The 21,939-nt window shown below is 42.1% G+C and overlaps 1 protein-coding gene across 2 annotated transcripts; it reads left to right on the forward strand.

Moving 5' to 3' along the window:
• Window positions 1–216: 216 nt before the first annotated feature.
• On the forward strand, window positions 217–21,479 carry KICS2 (KICSTOR subunit 2). 2 transcript variants are annotated; one of them, XM_068972117.1, is made up of 3 exons: window positions 217–451; window positions 9,191–9,476; window positions 20,663–21,479. In XM_068972117.1, exons 1-3 carry the CDS (start codon window positions 217–219, stop codon window positions 21,477–21,479), a joined length of 1,338 nt encoding a protein of 445 aa, XP_068828218.1. The 2 variants fall into 2 exon arrangements, with proteins under 2 accessions (XP_068828218.1, XP_068828219.1); XM_068972118.1 differs by having other exon boundaries at window positions 217–292.
• The last annotated feature ends 460 nt before the right edge of the window (window positions 21,480–21,939 follow it).

Consider the following 21,939-nt stretch of genomic DNA (forward strand, 5'->3'; position numbering starts at 1 on the left):
CGAAGCGGCTCAGGAGCTGATGGGCGGTCACCCGTCTCTGGCCTAAACTCTTATCCTCGTCCTCTCTGAGGCTCAGGCTCGGTCCAGGCAGCAGCGCGCTCACGAGCCCGCCGCTTGTGGCGGTTACGCGCACGTACGCTCGTGCGCACGTTCCCTGAGAACCCGGAAGTGCGAAGGAGAGGCGAGCCACGTGGGTGGAGCTGGAGCGCAGCTCGCATGGGGGAGTCTATCCCGCTGGCCGCCCCGGTCCCGGTGGAACAGGCGGTGCTGGAGACGTTCTTCTCTCATCTGGGTATCTTCTCTTACGACAAGGCCAAGGACAATGTGGAGAAGGAACGAGAGGCCAACAAGAGCGCGGGGGGCAGCTGGCTGTCGCTGCTGGCGGCATTGGCCCACCTGGCTGCGGCCGAGAAGGTCTATCACAGCCTCACCTACTTGGGGCAGAAACTAGGTACCTCCGCCCCGCCCCCCGGTGCCCCTGGAGGAGGAAGGAAAGGGAGTATATTCCCCGATCGGCAGTGGCTTGGGTTCCCAGTCTCTGTCACTCGTAGCCGCTGGCTCAACTCTGCACTCCCAGGTCTCCTCCCACCGATCCCTTCCTTCCCTCGGCTTCCACAAACCCCGCCCACGGGCCTGCGCGGCAGTTAGATTGGCCAACTGGGTGGATGTTCTTTGCAGGGCTGTGCTCCGAAAGGATGGCTGTATCCATTTTTCTCATGCATGGATTGGTGCCATAAGTGAGAAGTTACGCAAACTCGCTCTCTAACCAGTGACACTGCGGCGAGAGGAGCAAAACTTGGCAGTACAACCTAGTTAGAATTAATAAACACTATTGTCTGGCCTCTTAAGGCTAAGGCTCGAGAGAATTACAGATGGAGTCCTACCCCGTCTTCGTAGACCCTCAATAAACATTTAATGAATGAAGAAAAAAAAAAAGAATACTGGACAGGAAAGGCAAGAAATATGCCTAACTCTAACAAGAGGGGTCTTACAGAGAAAATGGTAAACACGCTTATCATTCCACTATAAATCTTGCCCCTGAAAATCAAATGCAGAAGCTGATTCAGCTGATTTTCACTAGTAGAAACAAACAATATGAGATCAGAAAGAAATAATATATGTGAAAGCCAAAGGCTATACATATAAAGTATTACTACTAATAATTACCGATATTATGAATTCCAGAGTTTTTAAGAGTCTTTTTAGTGCTTTGGCCTGTTTTAGACTCTTTAATATCAGAGGCACAGGGTCTGGGTCTGGTATGAATGAAGGACATATGTACAATATAAAATAGAAGACTACAACTGTGTGCAGATTCCAGTCTGAGTTTTTTCCCCCACTTTCCTTATATTGCCAGAAGGTGACCCTGTATATCTTGCTTTCTGTAAACACCCAAGGGGCAGGACTTTCTGAGATCTTTGCTTTAGCTTTTCAAACAGTATTTTGTTATTTAGTGTGCGGACTTGGCAAGAATTAGTCAGGTAGTTTCACCTGTATTTTTTCCTCCTTTCCTACAATGGCACTTTTCATAAATTTACAATTGCTGTTGCATTATTGTAATTCCCTTTCTACGGACTGGCAAATTGTGTGTGTGTGTGAAGTTATGTGAGTAGGTGACAGAGCCTGTACCAGAATACCTACCTTTGAACTGTCAGATTATGTTTGTAACCACATGACTTATAAAAAATTGTAGATGTATTGTAATTTACATACTATGTATTATGTAATTTACATATTATTATGTATATATGAAAATGGAGACGATCCTGGCTATAAAATTGATGGTGGGTAATTTTCTGGCAGTTTTGGTGTTTGTAGATTCCCCTGCCTCTTGAAGATTGGTAACTGATCCCAGGGTCACGTTTCTTAGGTTTTTTCTTTTAGCTCACCTATGAGAATTTGGTAACCTGTGCCCTCACTCCCCAGAAAAATATATGTGTAATACAATTTTGCATATAACCTGAAAATATTCAGTCGGAGTTCCTAAAGCCTATGTATGTTGTTGTTATTGTTTAGTTGCTGCTGCTGCTAAGTCGCTTCAGTCGTGTCCGACTCTGTGCGACCCCGTAGACGGCAGCCCGCCAGGCTCTCCTGTCCCTGGGATTCTCCAGGCAAGAACACTGAAGTGGGTTGCCATTTCCTTCTCCAGTGCATGAAAGTGAAAAATGAAAGTGAAGTTGCTCAGTCATGTCTGACTCTTAGTGGCCCCATGGACTGTAGCCCACCAGGCTCCTCCATCCATGGGATTTTCCAGGCAAGAGTACTGGAGTGGGGTGCCATTGCCTTCTCCGTTAGTTGCTGAATCACGTCCAGCTCTTTCTATCTCATGGACCCTACCTTGCTAGGCTCCTCTGTCCATGAGATTTCCCAGGCAAGAATACTGGAGTGGGTTGCCACTCTGACCCAGGGACTGAAACCACATCTTCAAGCAGATTCTTTACCCGCTGAACTACCTGGGAAACCCATAGCCTATGTATGCTGCTGCTGCTGCTGCTAAGTCGCTTCAGTCATGTCCTGTGTATAGACTTCAGTTAAGAAATCCAGTCTAAAGTAAAAAAAAAGGAAAGAAATCTACTCTAGTTTACATTGTATGTGCCTGGCTTTATGTGCCTGATGTGCATAAGAACATGCACAAGACCATCACTGTCTCTGACTTGGATTCTGTGAAGTGGCTCTTATTATGTAAAGTGATTAGTTCTACAAGGACCCCAGCTTGCATGGCTGAGCCTGAGGGCTGTGCTTTGAAACTGATCCACAGAGCAATTTACACTATGCAACATCCTCAGGGCTATTGAGGCTCCCAGCTGATCTGTCATTTCAGAATAAATGTTCTGAAAATGGCATGTTTAATGCCTCATAATTTATTCCCATATACAGTAAATGTAGGTTCCAGATGTAAAATTTTAACTCTGCAAATACCTTATGGTTTTTCTGTATGGGAATGTTTGTGGTATCAACGTGCTTACAATATGACTTCTTGGTTATTGAGTTGATGCTCCCATTTTCTTAAAAACTTGGGAAAATTTTTGTGTTGTCACAACACAGTCCCATGTTCTTCAACTACTTTGCTGTTTAGAATACTCATCTGGGTTTCTTTAAAAAGCAAAACAAAACGTTTATCTGTACCTTTTGAACATATAGAAAGCATGGTTTTAAAAAGTGAGTCTTTTTGACCCTACTTTTGTGACTGTTTATTGGAGGCCTTAGCCGTGAATCCTGATTATGAATGAAAGGATGGGACTTTAGACAAAGGACAGAACTGACAGGGAGCCTTCTGTTCCTGTTTTGGTCAGTTGGAGAACTCTGGGGCAAGTGCTTATCTTATAGCCTGCTCCATACTCTGAGGGGAGAATATACTTATTTGGGAAGAGAAAGTATGGTGACTCAATACCTGTGAAAACGAAACCAACTGGTGTCATTTACAGGGTCTCCAAAGAGTTCTCGTAGCACAGTGCTTTATGTCTCAGCACGGAGAACTCAATGAGATCAAAGTGAGAGATGAGAAGTGATTTATAAGAATAGGACTGTTGTGAGGCTTACAAGCGGGTGGGTGAGAAAAGCTGCCCCTTGTGGACTTAACTGAGCTATAGTTTTATAATCAAAGGAAAAGTAGCAAGGAGAAGAACTCCCTAGTCTTCCTTGAGTAGATGTCATGCTTCCATCGTCGGCTCCTCCTCCAGGTTGGGCAGGGGAGTTTTCTTCTCCAAACATGGTCAAGCTAGGTCCACAAATCATTGTTTTTTATGTGTCAGAGAGTGTGTCAAAGTGGTGATCATTAACTTACTGAGCTCACTGGGCAATCTGTGAGGCTCACACCTCCATTGTTTTATTGTTTGGGGGCTTGTCCCATGCTTCTGCAGCATGGTTTTGTTACTAAGCAATCCTGCTTGGTTTTGTGTTTAAGCAAACCTGCTTTTTTAAATAATCAGTAACTTACAAGGGTCTCCCATATTTTTCCACTTATAATCGCCTAGTGGTTTTAACTATTTAATTCCCTGCTTTGCCCCTTTCACTCTGTTGCTATCACTTGTGGAGGACTTTAGAAGGTCATACTTTTCTGCCCTTTGTTTTGCTGTTGGAGAGTTTCCTCGACATGGTTGCTGGAAGTTACCATGGTAGAAAATGACTTACCTTGAGAACTGATGTTTAAAGATTGTCATGAGCAAGAAGTTGTGGATTAAAATATGCTTAGAAATTTTGCATGCTCCTTTAATATACTTGCCACTTGAAATTTCATGACATGAGATAGACTGTTGAAATCTTGAAAAATAATGAGCTTTCATGAAAATAGACTTCTAGAAATAATTCAAAATAATTGTATTTTGTAAATTCAAAAAACTGAGACAAGAAAGAAGTTTGGTGTCTCTGGTTCCTTGTTTCCCAGCATGAAGAAAGGCCACTCCCCATTGGATATTCCAGTCTGTGTGTGTGTATGTATGTGCTCGTCATGTCTGACTCTTTGCAACCCCCTAAACGGTAGCCTGCCAGGGTCCCCTGTCCATGGAATGTTCCAGGCAAGAATACTGGAGCGGGTTTCTTTCTCTAAGGGATCTTCCCCACCCAGGGATTGAACCCGAGAGTCTCCTGCATTGGCAGGTGGATTCTTTACCACTGAGCCACCTGGGCTTCCCATTCCTTAGCAGGACAGTCACCAGATAGGCTTGTGCTCCTGAGAGCTTTGAGAAAAAAGACCCATTTAAAAGAAGTGAATTGGTGGTCTTTCCCTTCCTTAAAGTGTCAGTTAGCTTGATTTCACATACTAGTAGTGTATGTTTATTGATAAGCTTTAAAAGGTATTCTTTATGTGGTGTTTCCACATCAAATGCGTGTGTGCATGTTTAGTTGCTCAGTTGTGTCCAACTCTTTGCGACCCCATGGACTGTAGCCCGCCAGGCTCCTCTGTCCATGGAATTCTCCAGGCAAGAAGGAGTGGGTGCTGTTCCCTTCTTCAGGGGATCTTCCTGTCCGAAGGATCGAATCCAGGCCTCCTGCATTGCAGGTGGATTCTTTACCATCTGAGCCACCAGGGAAGCCCTTCCACACCCGCTAGATAACCCAGTTATCTATCAAGTAGCTAGCTGTTCTTTTTCCAGTACTTGAAGCTCCCAATTGACCACAGAGTTGCAGAAGCCTGACTCTAGTATTAAGAGCTTCTTTTGTTTTTAATTGGAGGATAATTGCTCTACAATGTTGTGTTTGTTTCTGCCACACAACAACATGAATCAGTCATATGTAAACGTATGTCCTCTCCCTCTTGAACCTCCCTCCCACCACAGCCCCCATCCCACCCCTCAAGATTGTCTTGGAGCACCAGGCTGAGCTTCCTGTGTGATACAGCAGCTTCCCACTAGCTTTCTATTTTACTATGCTACTTTCTCAATTCGTCCCACCCTCTCCTTCCCTTGCTGTGTCCACAGGTTTGTTCTCTATGTCTTTGTCTCAATTCCTGCCCTGCAAGTAGGTTCATCAGTACTGTTTTTCTAGATTCCATACTTATGTGTTAATATATGATATTTGGGGCTTCCTAGGCAGCACTAGTGGTATAGAACACACCTACCAATGTAGGAAACAAGAGATGCGAGTTTGATCCCTGGGTTGGGAAGATCCCCTGGAGGAGAGCATGGCAACCCACTCCAGTATTTTTGCCTGGAGCATCGAATAGACAGAGGAGTCTGGCAGGCTATGGTCCATTTGGTCACAGAGTCAGACATGACTGAAATGACTTAGCACCCACACAATATTTGGTTTTCTCTTTCAAACTTACTTCAGTCTGTATTACAGACTATAGATTCATCCATCTTAGCTCACCTGACTCAAATTCATTCCTTTTTATGGGCTTCCCAGGTAGTGCTAGTGATAAAGAATGTAAGAGACGTGGGTTTGATCCCTGGGTGGGGAAGATCCCCGAGAGAAGGAAATGGCAACCTACTCCAGTATTCTTGCCTGGAAAATCCCGATGACAGGGGAGCCTGGCAGGTTTTAGTCCATAGGGTCGCAAAGAGTCAGCCATGACTGGAGCAACTTAACACAACACACACACACACACCATTTCATTGTATATATGTACCACAACTTCTTTATCCATTCATCTGTTGATGGATATCTAGGGTTGCTTCCATGTCATAACTATTGTAAATAGTGCTGCAGTGAATGCTGGGGTACGTGTGTGTTTTTGAATTATGGTTTTCTAAGGGTCTATGCCCAGTAGTGGGATTGCTGGGTTGTATGGTAGTTTTATTCCTAGTGTTTTAAGAAGTCTCCCTATGGTTCTCCATAGTGGCTGTATCAATTTACATTCTCACCAACTGTGCAAGAGGGTTCCCTTTTCTCCACATACTCTCCAGCATTTGTTGTTTATAGATTTCTTAATAATGGCTGTTCAGAATGGTGTGAGGTGATACCTCACTGAGATTTTGATTTGCATTTCTCTGATAATGAGCGATGTTGAGCATCTTTCATGTGTTTGTTGGTAGAGCTTCTTATATCAGTTAGAAATGGGAGGAAAGTGAAAGTCGCTCAGTCGCTCAGTCATGTCCGACTCTCTGTGATCCCGTGGACTATATAGTCCATGGAATTCTCCAGGCCAGAATACTGGAGTGGGTAGCTTTTCCCTTCTCCAGGGGATCTTCCCAACCCAGGGATCGAACCCAGGTCTCCCACATTGCAGGCGGATTTTTTACCAGCTGAGCCACAAGGGAAGCCCAAATGAAAGGGAAAGGGTTTAGCTTTATTGATTATGTGCTTCGCTCCAGGCTTGTTGCAAACTAAATGTTATTTCATTGTGTCTTTTTAGTTTCATGTTAAAGCAACAACTAAGGCTCAAAGTGGCTAAGTGAGTGCACGTCACACAGCTTGTAAATTTGGAAGCTGGGATTTGACACCAAGTCTTTCAGCCTTCCAGAGCTTTCAGCTTTTACTCAGTACTCTCCTTACCTTCCTAACCTAACAGATTTTGTTCTAGACCTCAGCACAAATGTCCATTTATTTCATACCATCACTTTACAAAATCTGCAAAGCTAGACTGAATACAGATGGAGAAGGAAGGCAAACCTTCCAGGATACAGTCCTGTATAGCATGTTGGATCCACCTGTGTGTACTAAGTCACCTCAGTCGTGTCCGACTCTTTGAGACCCTGCGGACTGTAGCCCTCCAGGCTTCTCTGTCCATGGGATTCTCTAGGCAAGAATACTGGAGTGGGTTGCCCTGCTCTCTTCCAGGGGATCTTCCTGACCCAGAAATCAAACCCACATCTCTTAGGTCTCCTGCATGGGCAGATGGGCTCTTTACCATTGGTGCCACCTGGGGATCCACCTGTACCATATGGTGTTTGCTTCTATTAGTAAGAGAAATGATGTGACTGCTAGCCAGTGTGATTGGGCAGTATATTGGAGAAAACACTTTTTAAGTATCAGTAGTTTGCCTGTGGAATCAGAAGTTAAGTAAGATGACCATCCTCATGAAACTGAAAGTCGCTCAGTGGTGTCCGAGTCTTTGCAACCCCATGGACTATACAGTTCATGGAATCCTCCAGGCCAGAATACCGGAGTGGGTAACCTTTCCCTTCTCCAGGGGATCTTCCCAACCCAGGGGTCGAATGCAGGTCACCCACACTGCGGAGGGATTCTTTACCAGCTGAGCCACAAGGGACACCCAAGAATACTGGGGTGTGTGGCCTGTACCTTCTCCGGTGGATCTTCCCGACCCAGGAATCGAACCAGGGTTTCTTGCATTGCAGACAGATTCTTTACCAACTGAGCTATCAGGGAAGCCTGACCATCAGCATAGGTTTGCTCAAAGTTGAGGGGGTTTTCAGGACATGGCACTAAGGGTTTCCTGAGAAGCTAGATTTTTTAGTACTAGAACCTGGACAGTCACAGATAGGCTGGGGCAAGGTGGTTGCCATAGTAGTAAGGGATATAAGAATCCTTTCTTGAAATACAGACTGGGCAATGAATTGTGAAATGTTTCATTCATTAAGAGAAAATTTTACAAAGGCCTTGATATGTAACTTTCCCTCCTAACTGGTATGTTTAGAATACTAACTCATTCATTAACGCTTTCTGTGAATTAGCAGAGAATTTAAACTGTCCTTTGTCTCTGAGATTTTTAATATTCCTAAGATTCTCTCTTTTAAACCTGTCCTGTTTCTTTTTGTTCTCCTAATGTCTTGCCTCTGAGCCTTTGTTGGGGTACAGAATTGCTTAAGACAACATCTATGAAACTGGCCCCAGAAATATAGTTTTTCATGTATTCATACAGAAGTAAAGAAATGATGTATATGCCATTTGAACTTTTTCAACTGTTGTAAAGAATGTATTTGGCCTTACTTCTTGCTGATTTCCTTTGGAACCCCAGAGTTAATAGCAGCAGTTATTTATAATTGCTTCTTACTCTTAATAATGCACAATGTGGTACTTATTGTGATATAACCTATAGTGTCAACCTTGCTAAGAACACTAACATTTCCTTTTTTTCTCCTGGGATCCCAGTAGGCTGTGTTTTCCATTTTCTAGTATAGCTTAAAAGAAAAATAAAACTCCAAAGCCAAGATGAAGTTTTCTGATATACCAGGAATAACAACAATGTCTCATAATTGGGTATTCTCTTTTGTTTTAAATTCCTAAATGTGGAAGGAGGGCTTTTTAGAACCAGGTTCATGTCACTTGCTAAGTTAACTATCCTCTGAATTAGATCTGAATCCTTCATTGAAGTGGGGTTGGCACGTGGGTAAGGAAAACTCAGTGGTAGTCTGCCTGCCAATGCAGGAGACGTCGGTTTGATCCCTGGGTCGGGAAGATCCCCTGGAGAAGAAAATGGCAACTCACACCAGTATTCTTGCCTGGAATACCACCAGGGAAGCCCATTCCTGCCTGGAGAATCCCGTAGACAGAGGAGTCTGATGGGCTACAGTCCTTGGGGTTGCAAGAGTCAAACATGACTTAGCGGCTAAACAACAAGGCAACAGGAAAATCATACACAGGTCCATTGCTACACAAATGAGTGATACCAGGCATCCACTTAACTTACTCTCCAGTGAAATTACGAATCACAAAATATGTAGAAGTCAGAGAATACGGTAGATGAAAAATCATTGAGCTCAGTGGTTTGGATTGTTTCCTTCTGGATGCTGGCAAGCATTCTGTGGGTCTGGTTTCTCTTCCTTACCTGCTTCTGTCATTTGCCTTCCAGGGGGCCAGTCTTTCTTCAGCAGGAAGGATTCCATTCGCACCATCTATACTTCCCTGCACAACGAGCTGAAGAAGGTAGTGACTGGCCGTGGTGCCTTCGGGGGGACCGCTCCACACGTGGAAGAGCTCCTTTCCCACCTGTCAGAGCAGCTCTGCTTCTTTGTTCAGGCTCGCACGGAGATCGCAGACTTCTATGAGAAGATGTACACTCTCAGCACACAGAAGTTCATCAATGCTGAAGAGCTTGTTGGCCTTTTGGACACCATCCTCAAGAAATACAGCTCCAGGTCAGTGTAGGTGAGGAGGGAGGGATGGGATGGGGCAACCTTGCAATTCCACGCAGAGTCTCATAGAATAATTGTGAAGGAGAAATGGCTGTATTGCATTTTATATGTGTTAATTAATCAACAGGCATACATTGAGCAGGGCTTCCCTGGTGGCTCAGTGGTAAAGAATCTATCTGCCAGTGCAGGAGACACAAGCTACCTATAGAGAAGTGAGATTGGTTGTAATGTATTACTTACTGTCAGATCCAAAGAGCAATTCCAAAAGAATTTGAATGGTGCTGTGGACATCATTGACTGTGAATGACTCAGTTTTATTTTGGGGTCCTTGGAACCTGGCATAGAGCCTTGCACATAGTAGGTGCTCAGTAATTTTATGATGAGCTAAATGGAAAGTGATGACTTTGAAGGATACCACTCCTTTGGACTTAATGAGTTCAGATATGTTTGCTTAAAAAAGAAAGGCAGATATCTTAATTTATATTCCCAAATGAAGGCTAATTAATGCTCATCTGATTAATAGATGAGTAGTGGGCAAAGTACAGAGATTAAAAGAGACTATATGGAGGAGGTAGAATCTGAGGAGACTTAAAAATTTTCTTAAATTTTATATTGGTGCATAGTTGATGAACAATGTTGTATTAGTCTCAGGTGTACAGCAAAGTGCTTCAGTTACACACATATATATATCTATGCTTTTTCAAATTCTTTTCTCATTTAGATTATTACAGAATATTGAGCACAACACATTCCCTGTGTTGTACAGTAGGTCTTTGTTGGTTATCTATTTTATTTTTTTTATTTTTATTTTTTTAAATATTTCATTTTATTGGTGTATAGTTATTTACAGTGTTGAATTAGTTTCAGGTGTACAGCAAAGTGATTCAGTTATACATGTACATATATTTATTCTTTTTTAGGGTCTTTTTTCTTATAGGTTATCACAGAATATTGGGTAGAGTTCCTTGTGCTAATACTAGGTCCTTGTTGATTATTTATCCCTCCTCCCCATCTTTCCCCTTTGGTAACCATAAGTTTGTTTTTGATATCTCTAAGTCTGCTTTTATTTTGTAAATAAGTTCATTTGTATCTTTTTTAGATTAGATTCCACATGTGAGTGATATCACATGATACTTGTCCTTCTCTGACTTACTTCACTTAACATGATAGCCTCTAGGTCTATCCATGTTGCTGCAAATGGCATTGTTTTATTCTTTTTTACAGCTGAGTGATGTCCCATTGTATATGTGTACCACATCTTCTTTATTCCTTTGTTGATGGACATTTAGGTTCCTTCCATGTCTTGGCTATTGTAAATATTGCTGTAATGAACATTGGGATGCATGTATCCTTTTGGATTATGGTTTTCTCTGATACACACTGCTATATTTAAAATAGATATATAGATGTCAATCCCAAACTCCCAATCTATTCCTCTTTGAGAAGATTTTTAAGGGCAGGTAGGATTTTGAAAGCAAAGGTTGGTAGAAAGAACGGTTTCTTCATATCTGTGGTTTCTCCCTATTTGTGACTCCAAGTATTTACTGTTGAAAAAAATCTGCATGTAAATGGACCTGTGAAGTTCAAACTCACGTCATTCAAGGGTAAACTGTATTCTAAATTATCTTTTTATTTACTTTTAATAGGAAATATATTGTTGCTGTTCAGTCACTAAGTTGTATCCAACTCTTTGCAGCCCCATGAACTGCAGCATACCAGACTTCTCTGTCCATCACAGTCTCCCTGAGTTTGCTCAGACTCATGTCAATTAAGTCAGTGATACCATCCAGCCATCTCATTCTCTGTTGCCCGCTTCTCCTCTTGCCCTCAATTTTTCCCAGCATCAGGGTCTTTTCCAATATATTAACATGGCTCAAAATTTATAAAAGTGCAAAAGAATACAGTAGTGAAAATTTACCTTCTGCCCTTGTTCTTCAGCTAAATTCCCTTCCTGAGAGTCACTGAATGTTAACAACATTTTTCTGTCGTTCTCAAGAGATAGTCTATGCATATCAATACACACATTTTCTTTTTTTAAACAAATTTTACATGTTTTCAAATTTTTTATGTTTGGAAGTATTGTTTTATTTCTCCCTCAAATCTGATTAGTATATGTTGTCTCTTAATAATTTTCTTAAACCAAAAACTATAGTATAACTGGAGATATGATTCTTAGGATGAAGGATCTTATGTGGTCATTCCCAAATGCTAATATGAAAGTGTTTTTGTTGAACCATTTCAGGAGCTTAAGAAAAATACTTGTATCGGGGCCCTTCTTTCCCAAGAGAGTAAGATCTAGCAATTCTGGATGGGGTATCCAGACACCTGTCTGTTTTAAAAGTTTCCTGTGACACTGATACATAAGTCTGCAAGAAAAATTGAATAAATAAGAGAATGATGCCAATACTGGATATATGGGATATGGAGCCTTATCAGTGTGTGTGCAAGTGCCGGTGCGTCTGTTGTATCATAGTAAAGAAGGTAGTAGTGGAGAAGGCGATGGCCCCACTCCAGTACTCCTGCCTGGGAAATCCCATGGACGGAGGAGCCTGGTAGGCTACAGTCCATGGGGTTGCGAAGAGTCAAGACACGAATGAGCAACTTCACGTTCACTTTTCACTTTCATGCATTGGAGAAGGAAATGGCAACCCGCTCCAGTGTTCTTGCCTGGAGAATCCCAGGGATGGGAGAGCCTAGTGGGCTGCTGTCTATGGGGTCACACAGAGTCGGACACGACTGAAGAGACTTAGCAGCAGCAGCAGCAGTGGTTTAGTTGCTTCAGTTGTATCCAACTTTTGAGACCTTATGGACTGTAGCCTGCCAGGCTCCTCTGTCCCTGGGATCTCCCAGGCAAGAATACTGGAGTGGGTTGCCATTTGTTTCCCCATGGGGTCTTCCCAATCCAGGAATAGGACCCACATCTCCTACACTGCAGGTGGTTTCTTTTCCACTGAGCTCCAGAAATTCCCCATAGTAATGAAAGGTTATTACTATTTAACTGTTTTTATTTTGTTAGACTTGTGATATATCAACTTTGAATCTTCTTTGAAACACCCCAACTTCTCAAAGCCCTGGGAATTTCTTCCACTGCAGTAGCAAAAGCCCAGATTTCATTCTTGCAGATCTTAGGGCACTTGTCTGTACCCCTCATCCTGCTGAGTGGATACTGATGGAGTTGGGCTGTAAGATAACACATGATCAGTAAGTATTTTCAGCTATAGACATTCTCCACCAATGCTACCTTTGTCTGGTTAATAGGGAATTACTGATCACAGACACATCCTAGTCCAAAAATGATCTACATTTAGATGCTTTGGGTTAATTTGAGCAATATAAATTCTTTAGAATTATTGAAAAGTTGAAATTTTGTATAATATATTGATTTTGGGGGAGAAAGTAGAATTATTTTTGATACAAAGTAACATGGTTTACCCTTTGCTTTCAGAGTTGAAGAGGAAGCATGTTTTGTTTTTTACCCCTGGAAGCCAGTTGTCCTCAGAGTAGAATGGTGTTAAGGGTTTCCTCTTTTGGCAAACTTACTACATTGTTAAGCAAATAAAAATTCTTATTTAAGAATCATAGTCATTTGTGATGCTGCATTTTAAATTAAACAATTAACAATCATTTGATTAATCATTAACATTAATCATTCTCTGTGCCCTATAGAAAGAATAATACAGATTTAATTCTTTCAGGGTCAGTTCAGTTTAGTCTCTCAGTCGTATCTGACTCTTTGGCACCCCATGGACTGCAACATACCAGGCTTCCCTGTCCATCACCAACTCCTGGAGCTTACTCAAACGCATGTCCATCAAGTTGGTGATGCCGTCTAATCATCTTATCCTGACTTTCCCTTCTCCTCCTGCCTTCAGTCTTTCCCAGCATCATGGTCTTTTCCAGTGAGTCAGTTCTTTGCATCAGATACTGAAGTTTCAGCTTCAGCATCAGTCCTTCCGATTCTTTGGCGCTCAGCTTTCTTTATGGTCCAACTCTCACATCCATGCATGACTACTGGAAAAACCATAGCTTTGACTAAACTGACCTTTGTTGGCTATCTAAATTGGTCATAGCTTTTCTTCCAAGGAGTAAGCGTCTTTTAATTTCATGGCTGCAGTCACTATCTGCAGTGATTTTGGAGCCCAGAAAAATAAAGTCTGTCACCATTCCATTGTTTTCCCATCTATTTGTGGTGAAGTGATGGGACCGGATGCCATGATTTTTGTTTTTTTGAATGTTGAGTTTAGGGTCAGCGTGTCTACTATTCCTTCAATACTTTTAAAGGGAAGTAGAACTTGGGTTTTTTCCCCAAGGAAGCATCAGTGGAACATTTTTTGATTCTGTAGATTTGTTTTTAATTTATTTACCTGTTATGTACAATGGGCATAAGAGAAAATTCTGGCTAATCTTTCTGTTTCATGGTTAAAGCAAAACTAGAATATTGATTATAAATGCAAATTAATATGTACTCTCCTAAAACAAGAGCTTTTAATTGAAGTGCAGTATTTTATGTTATTATACAATATAGTGATTCACAATTTTAAAATGATGTATCCCTTTTATAGTTCCTATAAAATATTGGCTGTATTCCTTGTGTGGTGCCATGTACCCTTTTTATGCCACGCCATGCAACATGTAAGATCTTAGTTCCCCAACCAAGGATCTGCAATTATTCATTCTAGACAGCTTTTAAAAGTCCATCTGGTATAGCAATAATATACTATTAAATGGTTTTTATTCTTTAATCATAATTTTATAGCTAGTATTTAAAGGACATTTTTAAAAATTGAGTTATATAAGTTTATTTGCCTTTGGTGGGGAGGGTTGAAGTAGAAAAGGGTAGCTTTAAACCTTTTCCAGGCAAAGATAGACACACCAGGCTTCTGCCTTGAAAAACTATGTGTTTCCTGTTTGCATTTTAGGAAGCACATTTTGTTTTTTAATCTGAATGCTTCAAATGACAGAATTCTCACCATAGGCAGAACTGTGATTTGGTTTATTAGGCTTTACGTGAAGAAAGCTGAGCACCAAAGATTTGATGCTTTTGAATTGTGGTGTTGGAGAAGACTCTTGAGAGTCCCTTGGACTGCAAGGAGATCCATCCAGTCCATTCTAAAGTAGATCAGTCCTGGGTGTTCATTGGAAGGACTGATGCTAAAGCTGAAACTCCAGTACTTTGGCCATTTCATGTGAAGAGTTGACTCATTGGAAAAGACTCTGATGCTGGGAGGGATTGGGGGCAGGAGGAGAAGGGGATGACAGAGGATGAGATGGCTGGATGGCATCACTGACTTGATGGACATGAGTTTGAGTGAACTCTGGGAGTTGGTGATGGACAGGGAGGCCTGGCATGCTGCAATTCATGGGGTCACAAAGAGTCAGACACGACTGAGCAACTGAACTGAACTGAACTGATGTCCTTTTTCCTTCAAAAAAGATTTGTAATGATAACACTGTTACTGAAACAGTTGGTTGTATGTGTGTAGTTCAATAAGGTTAACTATTGCCCACTGAAAATTTCATAAGCAAAACCAACAACAATGCGGTTCCTGTGGGACACATTCTACTCTCGTTAATTGACATGCCTAGATCTTAACAGTGAAGACTCGAGGCTTTCCTGTGATCTTGCCCCAACCCAACTTCTCAAATTATCTAAGACCCATCAAATGCTTTAAATTGCATCCAAACTCTGAGTGAAAAGAAAGCAGCTTCAAAGAGAAAACAGGATTTTAAGCAGAAAGTGAAAGTGAAGTCGCTCAGTCATGTCCGACTCTTTGCGACCCTATGGACTGTAGCCTACCAGGCTTCTCTGTCCATGGGATTTTCCAGGCAATAGTACTGGAGTGGATTGCCATTTCCTTCTCCAGGGTATCTTCCCAACCCAGGGATCGAACCTGGGCCTCCTGCATTGTAGACAGATGCTTTACTGTCTGACTTCCAGAAGCCCCCCCCCTAAAAAACCAAAAATGGTCCACAATCTAATGCATTCCCCATAAGTATTTGCTATTTCCTACCTTAGTTCCTGTTACTTAGTTCGCTTAGAATATGCTTGAATTTGTATCGGAGGAAATACTACCTCTTCCCTTTACCCTTTTTTCTAGCTGGGGACCCTTTAGCAAAAGACAGATTAATGCGAGAGAAGCATACAAATGTATTTAATATAGTTTTAATGTGGCCTGGGGGCTTCCCTCATGGCTCAGAGGTAAAGAATCCACCTGCCAATGCAGGAGACACTGGTTCAATCCCTGGGTCAGGAAGATCCCCTGGAGAAGGAAATGGCGACCCATTCCAGTATCCTTGCCGGGGAAATGGACAGAGGAGCGTGGTGGGCTACAGTCCATGGGGTCGCAAAGAGTCAGACACGACTTAGCAACCAAACAACAATGTGGCCTGGAGTCTTCTTAAGGAAATGAAGATCCAAATAAGTTGTTAAACCCGTGTTTTTATGCTAGATTTGATGATGAGTGAGAGTTGTGGGGAAAAGTGGTATGAGCCAAGTTTCCTGAACTGGGAGAAACAGCAAGGCCTGTTAGTTCAGATTTCTCTCCGTGACCTTTTGTCTTTGGAGATAAGAATGTTCCTTTCCTCAGGGTACAAGGAGGGGCCCTCTTACTTAAGGGTTTTATTACCTGCTTCAGGAGAGGGCCAGAAACTCCTTCCTGCACATGTCATTTCTCAAATTCATTCAGCTTAAAATAGTCAATATACCAGGATGCCATAGAGTTCTATCTTGTATCAGTTGTTGCCACAATCGTTCTGTATAACAGACCATCCCCAAAGTCACACTTTCAGGCAGACAGGTCAACTGGGAGTTGTCTGATGTAGGCTGGGCTCAGCTAGATAGCTGTGCTGAACACATTGCTCTGAGTGGGCTTGGCTTTTTGTTGTGAGCTGTGGGTTTAGTCAGCTACACGTGTGTTCATTCTGAGCCCAAGGTTAGAGCGGAAGCAGCTACCTAGTGGTGAGGACCCAAGTGCAAAAGAACAAGCCCAGTCAAGCTCATGTTAAGCTTTTGCCTGCATCAGATCTGTTAACATCCCTTTGGCTAAAGCAAATCACATAACCAATCCATGGTCCAGGGTGGGAAAGTACGCCACCTCTGGTGGGAGGGCTGCAAAATCACACAGCAGAGGGGGTGGAATTGGGGTGGTTAGGAATTTGGGGCTTGAAATTTAAGCTTTGTGGGTCAATTTAAACCTGTCTCCTCCATGGCCTACACAACCTTTCAACCAAAAGGAATTGTTCCTTTTTCTAAACTGTTAATTGATCTGTACCCATCCTGAGAGAGATGTTGCTTCCTACCTGTACCCGTTATAAACGCCTCCTTCCACCAGGTTAAGTCCTGTAGGGCAAACCTTTGGCTAATTCATCTTCATTTCGTCAATGTGTTTGTATCTAAATCTAGTAAAATAGTTGTTTTAAGTGGGATTATAGATTTTTTTTTTTTTTTTGAAATTTACATAACATAACATTTACTGTTTTAATCATTTGTAGGTGCACAGTTCTGTGACATACCGTATATTCACATTGTGCTCCAGCTTTATTTTTCATCAGACCTCTGCCTTCTCACATGCGTGGGCCTCCATACTTCTTTTGGAAGGAGCTGCTTGATGGGGAGCTGTGAAGGAAGCAGTACATGCTTGAGTTCTCTCTTTGTCTTCTCTTTTGGCTTTTTTTTGGAGCAGGTGTTCTCTGAAAATAGTTGTCAGTGTATTCTGTACTCAGACTCTTTCAAGCTCGCTGCCATAGCTGAGGTGTGTGTTTTTGAAATTATGATTTAACAGACCACCACCACCACCCACCCCATGGTCTGAGATGTGAATAGGTATAAGGCACAGAGCTGGAATGGGAAGATGATACAACATAATGCTAATCTCAAAGTCTTGGCAGAATAACATCAACATGAAATTTTAGCTCTTCTTGAAAAAATGAAAAGTAGCTTCGCCATTCACATTCATCCTAATAAACATTGAACATTTAAACACGTTTAGTATGTTTATCGAAGAGCTTGTATGGAATTCTTTCTAAAAGTTGGTACAGAGAATTCATTTTCTTTCAAGGAGAATATTGGATATAAATGATTTCCAATTGGAAGCAGAAAAATCACTTTGAGTACTGTTACTTGTGATAGGATGATACCATTTTCCCGTTAACAGTCTTACTGTGTTCATAGTTCCTTGGCAGATTTTTCTTGATACCCATGATTACAGAATATTGTGATGCTTAAGGCTTATTAAATGTCAAGTTGCCTAAAGGCTAAGGTGGTAGGAGCATTTCTTAGAATGCAAAGATTTTGAGACATGCTATAGTGTATGTAAGTGTGCGTGTGTGTGTGTGTGTGTGTGTGTGTGTGTGAGACTTTCCTAATGTTTATTTCAAAGAATGTAATGTTTGAAGAGTCCAAATTAGTTAATTGAGTACTTGAGCCAGAGGATTTTTAAAAGACACTTTTATTTATTTTTATGCACCAGGTCTTTCATTGCGGCATGTGAACTCTTAGTTGCCGTGTGTGGGGTCTAGTTTCCTGACCAGGGATTGGACCCCTTCTACACTGGGAGCACGGAGTCATAGCCACTGGCCCCCAGGGAAGTCCCTTTGCTAGAGATTTGAGATCCGATTTATTTTCCAGTAGTCATGTATGGATGTGAGAGTTGGACTATAAAGAAAGCTGAGTGCCGAAGAAGTGATGCTTTTGAACTGTGGTGTTAGAGAAGACTCTTGAGAGTACCTTGGACTGCGAGGAGATCCAACCAGTCCATCCTAGAGGAAGTCAGTCCTGAATATTCATTGGAAAGACTGATGCTGAAGCTGAAACTCCAATACTCTGGCTACCTGACGCAAAGAAGTGACTCATTGGAAAAGACCCTGATGCTGGGAAAGACTGAAGGTGGGAGGAGAAGGGGACAACAGAGGATAAGATGGTTGGATGGCATCACTGACTCAATGGACACAAGCTTGAGTAAACTCTGGGAGTTGGTGATGGACAGGGAGGCCTGGCATGCTGCAGTCCATGGGGTCTCAAAGAGTCGGACACAACTGAGCGACTGAACGGAATTTATCCTTCTGATTCTTTCAGTGCCTTATTAGACTACACCCTCCATCCATGTTTTAGCTTCCCTTTCCTAGAGGATGTTGACTATAAAATGCCAGTAATACAAAAAACAATGTATTGTTATGTGAATAACTGCATCTTATTTATCACATGATAATCAGTTTCTACCTTATAATAGTCAACCTAGTTTGGGATCTCGTAATCATCTCATATTTTTAGGATTTTAAAAACTCTAGATATACTTGTGATGATTTTTTTCCTAATTGTTTAATTGATAACCAAAATTTTCCTCTTCAACCAGGGCCAAAACAGATGTGTGTGAATCTTCTGTCTCTTTGACAGTATGTTGTTGCTGTCATTCAGTCACTAAGTCACGTCCGACTCTTTGCAACCCCATGGACTGCAGCACGCCAGGCTCCTCTGTCTTCCACTATTTGAGTTTGCTCAAATTCATGTCCACTGAGTCAGTGATGCCATCCAACCATCTCATCCTCTGTCGTCCCCTTTTCCTCCTGCCCTCAATCTTTCCCAGCATCAGGATCTTTTCCAGTGAGTTGGCTCTTCACATCAGGTGGCAAAGTATTCAAGCTTCAGCTTCATCATCAGTCCTTCCAATGAATACTAAAGGATGATTTCCTTTAGGATTGACTGGTTTGATCTTGCAGTCCATGGGACTCTCAAGCGTCTTCTCCAGCGCTGCAATTCTTTGGCACTCAGCCTTCGTTATGATCCAACTCTCACATCTGTACTTGACTACTGGAAAATTGAAAGTGAAGTCGCTCGGTTGTGTCCGACTCTTTGCGACCCCATGGACTTTAGCCCACCAGGCTCCTCCATCCATGGGATTCTCCAGGCAAGAGTACTGGAGTGGGTTGCCATTTTCTTCTCCAGGGTATCTTACTGACCCAGGGATTGAACCTGGATCTCCTGCATTGTAGGCAGATGCTTTACCGTCTGAGCTACTAGGGAATCCCCATAGTAAGTGTAAATATGAAATTTATCTATAGGTATATGTATAAAGTATGGTATAGTCACAGTACTAAGTCACAGTATAAACTGTAATTCTTACTGTAGATCATGGCTAAAATTTTTAAAAAGCATTTTGTCTAGGACAAATAGGAATGAAATCACAGTAGTACCTTAACTTTCTTTGTGATATCATCTCATTTCTAGTTATGTAATTTCTGGGGAAACTGAGGACCATGGGAATGTGGATCAAACTGAGGAGAGTCTAAGTTCAAGGAAGGTGAACTTGCACAGGTTATTACAAGGCCTTGTAAGCCTTTGTTAAGGATTTTAGATTTTATCCTGAGATAAATGGAGAGTGATTGAAGTATAAAATTTTAAAAATTTAGCCACCATTTTGTTTGTAACTGTGATTAAATTATGAAGGGAATTTGGGAACTAGGATTGAATAAGGGCTTTCTGGTAAGTGTTCTATTCCTTTAATAAACATTGATTGATTGCATACTATGTTTCGGATATTGGTTTATCATCTCTACTCCCATCTGAAAAATAGGTTTTATAATCCTTTTGGAGTTACTGTGAACATTAAATAAGGTGATATGTGTTATGTGCACATTTAAGAGATATTTCAGTGACCTTTTCTTTGCCTTTTTAGGATCTAAGCCTGAAATAGAATGTCTTGTTTCGTCATACAATTCCTGGAATAAATAAACTTCAGAGAGACTTATAACAGAAATTACCTGGCAGTCCAGTGTTTAAGACTCGGTGCTTTCACTGCCCAAGTTCAACCCTGATCAGGGAATTAAAATCCCACAATCCATGTGGCATGGCCCAAAACAAACAAACAAAATGAAACAAACAAAAGCTGAGAAAGACTTATAGCTAATTCAATTTCTCTTTATTTGAAAAGAAAGTAGCGACTATTCTCAATTTCTTTTTGTAACATCAGGCTCTTCCCATGGGAGACTATAACACTGATATAATCCTGAGATGGTGAAGTTGTCAGAACGATTGTTTAAATAAATCAACATGGAATCTTTCAGTCTTTCCCTTCCCTGCCCCCAAACATAATATTGTTTGTCTGACCACATTGGTTTGTTTTTTTTTGAGGATAGAAAGTGTCACCGTGGGGTCACATTTCCACTTAACGTGTTCATTTCCCTTCTCACTTTAGATTTCACCACCCCATCCTCAGTCCTCTGGAAAGCAGTTTCCAGCTGGAGGTCGACGTTCTGAGTCACCTCCTGAAGGCCCAGGCTCAGGTCTCCGAGTGGAAGTTTCTCCCGTCCCTGGTGAACTTGCACAGCGCTCACACCAAGCTGCAGACTTGGGGCCAGATCTTTGAAAAGCAACGGGAGACCAAGAAACATCTGTTTGGAGGGCAGTCTCAGAAGGCCGTTCAGCCCCCACACCTTTTCCTTTGGCTGATGAAACTCAAAAACATGCTTCTTGCCAAATTTAGCTTCTACTTTCACGAGGCGCTGAGCCGACAAACGACTGCTTCAGAAATGAAAGCGCTGACTGCAAAAGCCAGCCCCGACCTCTTTGGAAAAATTTCCAGCTTCATCAGGAAATACGACGCTGCCAACGTGTCCTTAATCTTCGACAACCGAGGTTCTGAGAGCTTTCAGGGTCACGGCTATCACCACCCCCATTCCTACAGAGAGGCTCCCAAAGGAGTGGATCAATATCCGGCTGTGGTGTCTTTGCCCAGTGACCGGCCTGTCATGCACTGGCCCAATGTCATCATGATCATGACGGACCGCACGTCCGACCTGAACAGCTTGGAGAAAGTGGTCCACTTCTATGATGACAAAGTTCAGAGCACCTACTTCCTCACCCGCCCAGAACCTCACTTTACCATTGTTGTCATTTTTGAGTCAAAGAAATCGGAGAGAGACTCCCACTTTATTTCTTTCCTTAGTGAGATCTCACTTGCCCTTAAGAACCCCAAGGTTTTTGCAAGTCTAAAACCTGGATCCAAAGGTTAGCAGGTGGTTTGTGTGAAAGGTATTCAAGACTGGGTATTATGTTCTTAATTGCTCTAACTATCTACAGTGGTCTATGATTAGAGGTTCCACCCCACCCCCACCTGGCACCCCTCCCCACCCCTCCCCCACCCCATGCTTCTTGCATTTCTAAATTCAGGACAAACCCTGCCTGATTGCATTGCACCCTTTATAAGCAATTATGGCCAACTGAATTACATATCCAAAGAGTAGTCTAGGAGGTGGTCATGGATGCTGGTCTCTGCAGTACAGCAAGGTATTTTTTTTGGCGTTTTCTTCTATTTTCCTGTATTTCATGTAGACTAATATTTATTGGCCTTTGATTCTTATTTCCAGATGTTTTATATTGTTCCAAACATTGTATTCCAATGTAGTTTCAAACGCCCTGTCTTTCCCTCCCCCCGCCCCTTTCTGGATGAGTAACTGAGATACTATGTAAAAC

This window comes from Capricornis sumatraensis, chromosome 4 (genome assembly GCF_032405125.1).
Source record: "Capricornis sumatraensis isolate serow.1 chromosome 4, serow.2, whole genome shotgun sequence".
Lineage (NCBI taxonomy): Eukaryota > Metazoa > Chordata > Mammalia > Artiodactyla > Bovidae > Capricornis > Capricornis sumatraensis.

Bases quoted from the DNA above. Each gene is read 5' to 3' on its own strand.
- KICS2 (XM_068972117.1), top strand. From the start codon at position 217: ATGGGGGAGTCTATCCCGCTGGCCGCCCCGGTCCCGGTGGAACAGGCG. The intron at 452-9,190 runs GTACCTCCGCCC...TTTGCCTTCCAG, and splicing joins CTACTTGGGGCAGAAACTAG to GGGGCCAGTCTTTCTTCAGC. The intron at 9,477-20,662 runs GTCAGTGTAGGT...TTCTCACTTTAG, and splicing joins CTCAAGAAATACAGCTCCAG to ATTTCACCACCCCATCCTCA.